Source organism: Oreochromis aureus, linkage group 17 (genome assembly GCF_013358895.1).
Source record: "Oreochromis aureus strain Israel breed Guangdong linkage group 17, ZZ_aureus, whole genome shotgun sequence".
In the NCBI taxonomy this organism is placed as follows: domain Eukaryota; kingdom Metazoa; phylum Chordata; class Actinopteri; order Cichliformes; family Cichlidae; genus Oreochromis; species Oreochromis aureus.
The window spans coordinates 15,760,986-15,770,126 of record NC_052958.1 but is presented as its reverse complement, the minus strand read 5'-3'; the positions used below and the strand labels follow the sequence as shown (position 1 = coordinate 15,770,126).

Sequence of the window (9,141 nt, the reverse complement as noted above, 5' to 3'; positions counted from 1 at the left end):
CCTCAACACTAGTTTATCTTTTTTTAATCCTTGTTTACATCTTAAATCATATAACGCATGTTTTAATCTGCCTTTTATCAATAGCTAATTCTGATATTGTTTTTTCATTGTTGTTATCACGCTAACATCCTTGTGTGAAAGGTGGGGGATTTTGCGAGTATTTTTTTTTAAAATTTTGTGACTGTAATTTTGTTTTAGCAAGTTGGATTATCATTAAACACATGAATGCAGAATTGCACATTTTAAGAAAAATTAAATATAGACTTTATACAGTATGAAATATGAGGTAACACCTACTTATTTGAGCCGTTCTCACAGTCTTAAATTATTCAATGACATTTCAAGACATGGAATTTTACAATACTGTTTGGAAGTTAAACATACACTACACACAGCTTTTATTTTCTGTGCTACACAGATCCTAGAACTGTTACACAATTTCTTTTTCTGGGAGGGGGGGCGAATAATGAGTGTTCAGGACATGTGGCATTTTAAGGAACTAAGATGGCATTAAAGCCAAATGTTTACTGCTCATGTTTTGTTTTTCACAATTTTCACTTCAACTCTTATTTTCCTCCCTCATGCAAAATTTATGTTGTGATAAGGGGGTTATTGTTTTCATTAGCAGGGATTTAACGTGGCGGTTTGGTTCATCATTAAATCTCCCGAACGTGTTATCTGTTCAATGCAGAGTTTGTTCTTAGATGGACTGAACTGGGAACATTTTTTATGACCAGCAGCGTCAGATACTTTTAAAACAGTTTGATCTGGATCCTTCAAAGAACCATGATTTTTTCATGCTAAATTAATAGAATTTTCCCATTGTTTCCTGTTCAAGGAAGTGTGCAATTAAGTTCTGAAGAAAAATATTCTGTATATACTTTTACTAAAGAAGCCTTTGATGAAACACATTCCAGTCTGACCTTTGGAACACGCAGTCAGCTCATTTGGCTGTATGAAAATATACCAGCAGTTGATCAAACATGTTTTTGTTTTATTATACTGAGGTGAATGTATTTAGTGTTTATAAACATAACAGAAATGAATTTCATTGAACAGAAAAAAAAGGAAAAAAGTGTTTATTGTAAAATCTTCAAATAACAAAAATAAAGGCATTTTGAAAAATTAAGTGATACAGAATATGTTGTCATTTTAACACTGTCTTCACTATTGTCAAGAACTTCACTGCAAACAATCTGAGTATGGCATATTTTATCAAACTAAACTGAGCATTTGATAACAATATATACTGGATTCGTTAACACTAGGTTTTCTTGCAACTGGAACACGATTTTTGTTGAACATTTAGCGGCTGAGGCCCCTGTCCTCATCCTCATTAAATATCTATCTCTTTGGGTAGGTTTTTATATTTGATTAGGTAGTATGGGTAGCACTGACAGCTATCAAAAACAACAAACATGGTGGGAAGGTTCACGCTGTCAACACAGGCGTCATACAGACGATGCTGCTTCTTCTTGAAGGTGAGCTTAGGTGGACGGCGGTAGTGGCTCCTACCCACAGTCACCTTCCCCACCAGGACTTTGGCAAGGAACATGTGGCAAACTTCATCTGGCCCGAACTGGGCTGAGAACATGTGGGAGAGGGAGGCAGCAGTGGCAAAGTATGTGCCATGACCATGGGAAGCTCCGTTAACCCCGGCCACTCGAGGATCAAAGTTGCTGGTGCAGATCTCATCTGAGGCCTCTTTGGCGGTCCCATGGAAGAGATGTCGCTCTAAACTCCCGGTGGCCTTTCCACGCTGCTTCTGCATGTGTAGCTTTTGCCTGTAACGAGATGAACAAGAACAAGATTTTGTGATATTTTACGCTTTAACTTCCAACAAAATAATTATTTGAATCCGCTGTAAGGAACCCATAGAACTGTCTAGTAAAGTAAACAATGGATGAAAACAGGAGGAAACAAGCCCAGATCCTACTACTAGCCAAACCAATGCTTACCCATGTTACAAATGTATTTCACCCAATAAATGATGTTTAGAAAATGACTTTCTGAATATCTAAATAGTTAATAAGGACATCAAATTTCCCTCCAACATTTCTTAGCATTAGTCATGATTAAAAATTGAACTCAAACTTAGCCAGACCTTTGGTACTTGTCCCAGTGGAATAGGTTCTGGATCTGCTGGATGCTGATGATGTCCACCTTTGTCTCAGGCATGCTCTCATTGAAGAATTCTTGAACCCGTTTATAGGCCAGAGTGCCTGTAGGAACATCCACTAGACTGTAATCCTGCTCTGAAGCCCAACACCACACTGGAGGGTACCAGGAACTGAACTCCTCCAGAGGATCTACACTAAAGTTGGCCTCAGGAGGATTACTGTGAGGTTCCGCTGAGTCAGGCAGGACTCCTGTCCTGGTTGTGGGGATGAGAGAACATCATGAAATCATTTTAAAGGAACATAATTTAATTATTTTAAAAGAAAATGTAAACAAATGAAAAAAAAAAAAAAAAAATCTCAGGACACCAACTGCAAGTACGGTTTCATAGAATCCAAAGAGCGGTAGGCGGGTCTGCAGCGAACGCCTCTCTGGAACCCAGTGGCGACATTGGTCTGGGTCATGGTAGTGAAGTCCACCTTGTACTTCTGTGAGCCGACACTGAAGAAACACTCTGACTCCTCCTCGCTCATCTTTTTTAGCAAAGTAGCGGACAAGCTCTATGGAGAAATGAACCAGTTAAAAAATAACGAAACTGGTGGGGGTTGAAAATGACAGAAACGAGTAAAGAAACTAGAAAAAAGAGGGAAAGAAGATCACCGTGTTGTACTCTTGCCAACTGATGTTCCACCAGTAGATTTTCGATTGGCTGGCAAAATGAGGGTTCTTGATCTTACTGTTAGTGTTAGATAGTCGCCTGACTCCATCATACACCGAAGAGTCATCCAGTTCCATTGAGTCAAATTTCAAAGTGTAGCGTCCATTCCTAAAGAAAGTGTTCTGAAGTTACAAAAAGAATCCACAAACTTTTGTGATTTTTGTCTCAAAACAGCCCATCTTTTTATTTTTTTAATTTGCAGACTTTAGCAAAAGATCTACCCTTTTACTCACCCATTTTTGAGGCAAACAGCATCCTTATTGACGTCACAGTACATCCTCTCCAGCAAGACCTGAGAGCGAGGAGAAATGTCCACCCACTGGTGGTTGGGAACACACCACAGCTGCCAGTGAAAGGGATAGGGAGTGTGGTGCATCTTACACTTCTCCCCTGCAGAACACAAACCAAGGAGGAAGTCGTCACAGATTTGGATGGTAGAGCAGCCTTTTGTGTGAAATGAGACAGGCACTTTAGATGGGGTTTCAGTGGTTTGCTTGGTAGGGGTTCCACTTGGCGTTTGGGTGGAGGATATGGACCCTTTGTTGGCAGGAGCGGTAGGCTGACTGGTATGCTGGGCCTGGGCGATAATGACCGGCAAGGAGACAATAAGTGAAGTGGCTGGAACAGGACTTGGACGGTGTGACACAGATTGTGTGTTTTGGGGGAAGGTAAGCAGCACACAGGAGCTGCTCTGCGATGCAACATGCTGCTGAGTGATGGGCTGAATGCGGATCTGAGGTTGCAGGATGCTGGAAGACAGCCCTGCAGTCTGCACCATGCTGGAAGTGCTTTCACTCTTGCTGGGAGCAGAATGCTTTCCTTTCTTAGAGGTGAGAGGTGTTATATTAATGCTGAGGCCATAGGGCTTGACGGTCCAGGTGATGTCAGCTTGCTCGGCTCTCATGGCCTCCCACACTGGGAGGCTGGTGTCGGCGTCAGCAGGGATTTCCAAGAGGAGGAGAGACGGGCTCAGAAAGGTGACTTTGGAGGACCTGGACACGGGTTCTGCAGCCTTAGCACTAGCAGACATCTTTCTCTTTGTTGCCCTTTTGCATGAAATTCCAGCCATGTTGGACTTCCTAACCAAGAACAATTTTAACAATTATTTGTTGCAAACTGGAACAAACACAAGGTTATAGTGGCGTAGAGACACTACAAATGAAGAGAACAGAAATTTTAACTAGCAGTTACTGCCATGAAACTCCACAGCTTTTGAGATTTGATGGTTAAGTTTTAAAATAATTGAATAAATGCACTATTTTTCATAGTTTTGAACAGAACTAAAGCCAACTCTGTAAAACTTTTCTCCAGCCACTTTAATACCTAGACCCACTCAACTGCTGCTCACCACAAATATCTACTCAGCCAGTCACACAGTAGCAACTCCATGCATTCAAGCAACAACCATAGTTTACTGCCAGACAGACCAATCTGAGAATTTCTGAAACTGCTGATATAAGAAAGACAAATAAACACTTTTAAGAACAAATATGAGCATATTTGAATTCACAACACACTGAACCTTGAAGAAGACCACACAGGGTCACATCCAGCTAAAAATGAGAGACTGAGGCTACAATTTACATGGCCTCACCAAAGTTGTACAATAAAAGATTGTCCTGAATTTATGTTGTGAATTCAGATGGTACAGTCAGACTTTGGCATAAAAAAAACATCAAGGCAAGATGGAGACAATACCAGTGCCTCAGGTGGAGGTGGTGTAAAGATGTGGAAGATAATTTCTCGGCACACTTTGGACCCATTAGCACCAGTTAAACAATTATTTAAAGGCCCGGCAGGTCTGAAATCAAAACAGCTTTCCCCAACACAACCTCCTCTAAAGAACATAACTGAGCCTTTAAAACACACGACTCAACCTGCTAGCTACATACACCCGTAGCAAGGTACAATGACTAGCTAATAAGCCTTTTAACGAGTTTGGCTTACATTAACCGTGAGTCCGCCTCAAGCCTCTAAACTTTGCTGAGTCAAAGTTGCAGGGGAAAAAAAGAAGCTTTTAGGCATATGGCTTTAAAACCCTTCCTTATACAAAAGACGGTCAGCTTTCAATGTGCCAGGCTGTAGAGTTCAGAGGGAGGGGAAAGAGAACGGTGTGCAAAGGCTGTTCATATACCAAGAAAAAAACTCACTAAAAATGAAAAAAAATAAAATGGATACTTTCACTGCATTCTGAACAGAACTACAAACAGCTGATACATAAAAACATATTTTGAAGCCCAGCGTCTTTGTGATTTTTAATTCAAAGACAGGTTTTCTGAAACTCTTTCAAAGTTTTTCTTTGGACATTTTACTCATTTTCAGTCCAGTCCTTTCACCCTGTTAAGGCATGCAATACTAACCTATGAATCATTCAGGCATTAAATAGCCACCTAACTCAAAGAATAAACCTGTGTTTTGTCAACTCATCACGGTCAACTTTAAATTGTATCTTTAACTTTACCAGCAGCCTGTTGCAAAAACACACATTGTGTTCCGTTTTATTTATTTGAATCTACAAAAAAACACAAAAGAAAACAGTTTGACAGCCATAAAGTAGTATTTTGGATCAAAGTGGTGATTTCCAGAGAGCCATTAGGTAAATCCGTGGCACATGTTAGCATGCTGCGCAGTGTGTAGTTAAGAGAAAAAAAAAAATGGAAACTTGAAAAGTGGATGACGAGAGAAGTGTCAGACCTGAAAACTATATACAGGAGATGAACTGTATCAGAAATGTCCTTAGGAAGCAGGTAATAAAATCTAGCAAAGACATTAAAGACGTCACATCTAACCAAACATATAGGCTCACCTCAGACGCTAAAGAAAAGTCTCTGACTGCTCTCGGACTGCTGGTCTATATCCAGTAAGGACTGGCTGGTGATACATCATCAAGGGAGGCCACAATACTTGCAAATATTTTATTTGTAAATTAGCACTGTAAAACATGAGTAGTATCTGCACATAAAGCACATTTGATGTTTTCCTTACATTAGTAGTCAGGAATACAGCTGGGCACCAAAATAAGGGAGGAACGTGTAGACACTGACATGCATAATCGTTTTTAAAGCTTACATACAAGCAGTTAATCTGTACTATTTTTAAAACCTCACAACTGATATGCTGATAATAAACAAATGAATAATTCATTAATTATTAGTGCAAAAAATGCTCTAATTCAAGTTACCAATCGCTGAAATCTTAAGTCCCTTGATCAGTGTGTTCATTGAGTTTTAAATTAAGAAGAGCCCAAAGAACAGTGCAGGAAAAAAAAAAGCAGTAAATAATCTGACATTTAATTTGATGAGTTTCTCAAAGTCACAGAGTAACTAAGTTGCACTTTCATTTACACTCAGGGCAACTTCCACTGGTTCAACCGTCAAAGGACATTGCTGACAACCGACCCAGAAGTAAGGAAAGACTTTCTCAGTGATGGCCTGTTTGAAGGTGTAGATATGTGTGTTGTGTGCATCATAGAAAGAAACCTTGCCCTTGTCACAGTCCAGCTGCACTTTGATCTTCTGCGGGTTACTTTTCAGGTTTAGTCGCGTTAAAGGAGAGGTACCCGCAAAGTACATCTTGTGGTAGAAGTACACACACAGGTAGCCGTTTTTCTGGACAGAGGACACTTTCTCTTTCCTCTGGACAGATTCTTTAGCCACGCCGACAACCCACGCAGTATTATCTCCCACATTCACATCCCAGGCATGCCTTCCTGAGGTGAAGCCCTCCGAGCCCAGCACACCGTTGTCGGGGTCGAACCTCTCCGGGTTGTCTGGGAGCTTCTGTTTCTCATCGCTGTCACAGACGCTGGTGAGGTCATCTGACAGAATGAGCCATGGGGCAGCAGTGTTGGGATCCAGAGTGACTGGGGCTGAAGGAAACATGGCAGATTGTCAGCTGTAGTTACTGTGGCTGTAGTTCAGTCAAACATCTCAACCTTTCCTCCACCTTGGGAATTCATGACAAACCAAAACTCCAGCTCAGAATTTAAACCAAGCAGTATATTGGGGTTAAACTCACTGTATTTGGCAATTTTATGCATCTTCTCCCACACATAAAACATCAAAGAGCCAACATGTTTGGCCACGTCTATGAGTGCTCCTGGAGGCATAACGGGATCTTCAACAGGACAATCAGCACTACAGAAAACACACAGGAAACAAGCAGGTTACATAACACATTATGAGAGTTAAGCAAAGAATAAAACAAATATTAAACTTTTCTTTACCTTAACAGAGTCCTCTTACTGTTCTAAAAGACAAAATTAAAATTCACTTTAGCATTTAAGGGGGAAAAATATAAAGTGTTCCTTCTTTAGTCTCATTTACAAACTTACATGAAGGACTGAGATGCCCTCCAAAGCCATCTCCTCCTCCAAAACTCTGATGGATTCAGACACAGATGCCATTTTTCTTTCTATTTCTTCAACCTTCTGCTTCATCTCTTCGCTCTTCTGCTCTTCCTCCCGCTTCAGCGCTTCCATCCTGGCGTTCTCTTCAGCGTGAAGGAAGTTGTGAAGTTTTTCAAACTCCTCATGGGTTCGCCTTTCCACAAATCGAGCCTGGACCTGAAAGATGATCTGCTTAAGTATGACTTGGAAATCAGTTTACTGACAGCCACTAAATAAAGTGGCTTACTAGGAATTTTAACCCACAGTTTGACAGATTATCACCACACCTGAATGTAGGTCACAGTGTCTTCATAGTTCTTCTTCATTTTGTCAAACGCCTCCCTCTTCTCCTGCAGTGAGCTGAGAGCGGACTTCATTTTCTCCTGAGTAAATAATTCAAAGAAAATTCATTAGAAGGTTTGTTAATCTCGCTTTAGGCTTGTAACATCCTTCAACATAATGACTCATGACAGAAACTCTGTATAAACTTAGTAAAGGAGCCCCAAGAAAGAAGACATCATTATTCAATCTCAAGTCCTTATTTGATCAGGAAAGCCAAATATTTACCTTCACATCCCCAATCGCCTCGCTGACAGGACAACATTCGTGCTGCTTGTGTTTTCTTGAGGTGTGGCAAACAACACAGATAGGCACCTTATCTGAGAGGCAATAGAGCTTGAGCTTCTCCCCATGATGAGGGCACAACTCCCCTGGTTCACCGGGCAGCTCCTCCGCTGTCTCCTCCGGTTCCTCGCTCTCGTGTGTATAAGACTCGCACAGGTTCTTCAGGGTGAGACTAGGAACGGGATCATCCACACTCTGAGTTCTGCACAGAGGACAGTCACGGTTTCGTCTCTGTCGACTCCAGTACTGCTGCAGGCAGGATGCACAGAAGCTGTGGCTGCACTTGAGGACCACTGGGTCTCTGAAGATTTCGCAGCACACGGCACAAGTGAGGTCCAACTCAGGGAGATAGGGCTTCCCTGCCATCCCGAGGCTTTGCTCCTGTTTTACCCTGAAACTGAAAGTAAGGGAGAGTTCAAGCAACTAATCAAACACAGGGGAAGTCACTCCCTTTTTATACCCTAATCAGTTGTTCTGTTGTCTGTTAACTGCATCCTGTGAAATCTGTGCATGCAAAACAGCCTTTAAATGCAAATGAAATAGTGTTCTGTTTAAAAAAAGAAGAAAAGTTAGAGTGAAACATACCTCAAAGCTACAGTCTTGTAACAGCTGTATATGCGTAATGGTGAACACTTCCTGCTTCCTGTTATGCTGAGTCACTGAAAGGAGGCGGAGTCTCAAAGACAGCAAGCATTTTTAACCCTTCACTAACCCTGCAGCTCAGTCGAATCAACAGTTTGCAGGCGAGGAAGAAGAATATGAGGTGTTTTCTGGACTAATAAAGGGACAAGAAAAACGATGACATAACATTCCAGTTAGATTTTCCATGCTTTTTTTTTTTTTTGTTTAAATTATACGATTTAGAGAGAAAAAATGCAGTTGCAACAAAAGGTCCCCACTTGTATTTACTGAATTGATTGCTTAAAGTACAGTCTGATTTTATACAGAAATGAAACAATGAATTATTTTACTGGGTTGATCTTTGGGACCTCTAGTTATAACAGTTAGCCTTTCTGTATCTAGGTTTGTCTGCCATTACTAACTGTGGGCATAATTAGATTGTTTTGGCTGTTTCAATGTCAGTTACTTTGTGGCTGTTTAATTTTTAATGAATTTATCTGTGCATAGATTACGGTCCTAGAAGTGCTGTGGAAAATCCAGGTGTTCCTTTTCAAACTTAAGATTTGCCACATTGGCTTTTTAGAGAACAGTATTTTCCTTTGCCTTTACTTATTTCCTTTAATTACATCCATTCTTACTCATCATTATTCTTAAAGTCAATGAATGAGAAATG

The 9,141-nt window shown here is 40.8% G+C and overlaps 2 protein-coding genes across 6 annotated transcripts; both read right to left on the bottom strand.

Annotated features, from left to right (window-relative positions):
• Positions 1-1,061: 1,061 nt before the first annotated feature.
• On the bottom strand, positions 1,062-5,610 carry LOC116318578 (protein mono-ADP-ribosyltransferase TIPARP-like). 5 transcript variants are annotated; one of them, XM_039600869.1, is made up of 6 exons: positions 4,784-5,610; positions 3,070-3,911; positions 2,779-2,944; positions 2,491-2,678; positions 2,105-2,374; positions 1,062-1,784 (listed from the first exon to the last, which is right to left on the bottom strand). In XM_039600869.1, the coding sequence occupies exons 2-6, from the start codon at positions 3,903-3,905 to the stop codon at positions 1,337-1,339; spliced, it is 1,908 nt and encodes a 635-aa protein (XP_039456803.1). In that variant the 5' UTR covers positions 3,906-3,911; positions 4,784-5,610; the 3' UTR covers positions 1,062-1,336. The 5 variants fall into 5 exon arrangements, with proteins under 5 accessions (XP_039456803.1, XP_039456802.1, XP_039456801.1 ...); XM_039600868.1 differs by having other exon boundaries at positions 3,070-3,915; positions 4,784-5,445; XM_039600867.1 differs by lacking the exon at positions 4,784-5,610 and adding an exon at positions 4,535-4,736 and having other exon boundaries at positions 3,070-3,915.
• Positions 5,611-5,737: 127 nt separating this feature from the next.
• Positions 5,738-8,518, bottom strand: LOC116318569 (nuclear factor 7, ovary-like). The gene is made up of 7 exons (XM_031737618.2): positions 8,433-8,518; positions 7,791-8,244; positions 7,511-7,606; positions 7,170-7,400; positions 7,062-7,084; positions 6,854-6,972; positions 5,738-6,704 (listed from the first exon to the last, which is right to left on the bottom strand). The coding sequence occupies exons 2-7, from the start codon at positions 8,211-8,213 to the stop codon at positions 6,160-6,162; spliced, it is 1,437 nt and encodes a 478-aa protein (XP_031593478.1). The 5' UTR covers positions 8,214-8,244; positions 8,433-8,518; the 3' UTR covers positions 5,738-6,159.
• Between the last annotated feature and the right edge of the window lie 623 nt (positions 8,519-9,141).

Bases quoted from the DNA above. Each gene is read 5' to 3' on its own strand.
- LOC116318569 (XM_031737618.2), bottom strand. From the start codon at position 8,213: ATGGCAGGGAAGCCCTATCTCCCTGAGTTGGACCTCACTTGTGCCGTG. The intron at 7,607-7,790 runs GTAAATATTTGG...TTATTTACTCAG, and splicing joins AGGCGATTGGGGATGTGAAG to GAGAAAATGAAGTCCGCTCT. The intron at 7,401-7,510 runs GTGTGGTGATAA...ATCATCTTTCAG, and splicing joins ACACTGTGACCTACATTCAG to GTCCAGGCTCGATTTGTGGA.
- LOC116318578 (XM_031737637.2), bottom strand. From the start codon at position 4,684: ATGTTCTTTAGAGGAGGTTGTGTTGGGGAAAGCTGTTTTGATTTCAGA. The intron at 3,912-4,534 runs GTATTGTCTCCA...TTGGTTAGGAAG, and splicing joins CACCTCCACCTGAGGCACTG to TCCAACATGGCTGGAATTTC. The intron at 2,375-2,499 runs GTACTTGCAGTT...CCCCACAACCAG, and splicing joins TCTTTGGATTCTATGAAACC to GACAGGAGTCCTGCCTGACT.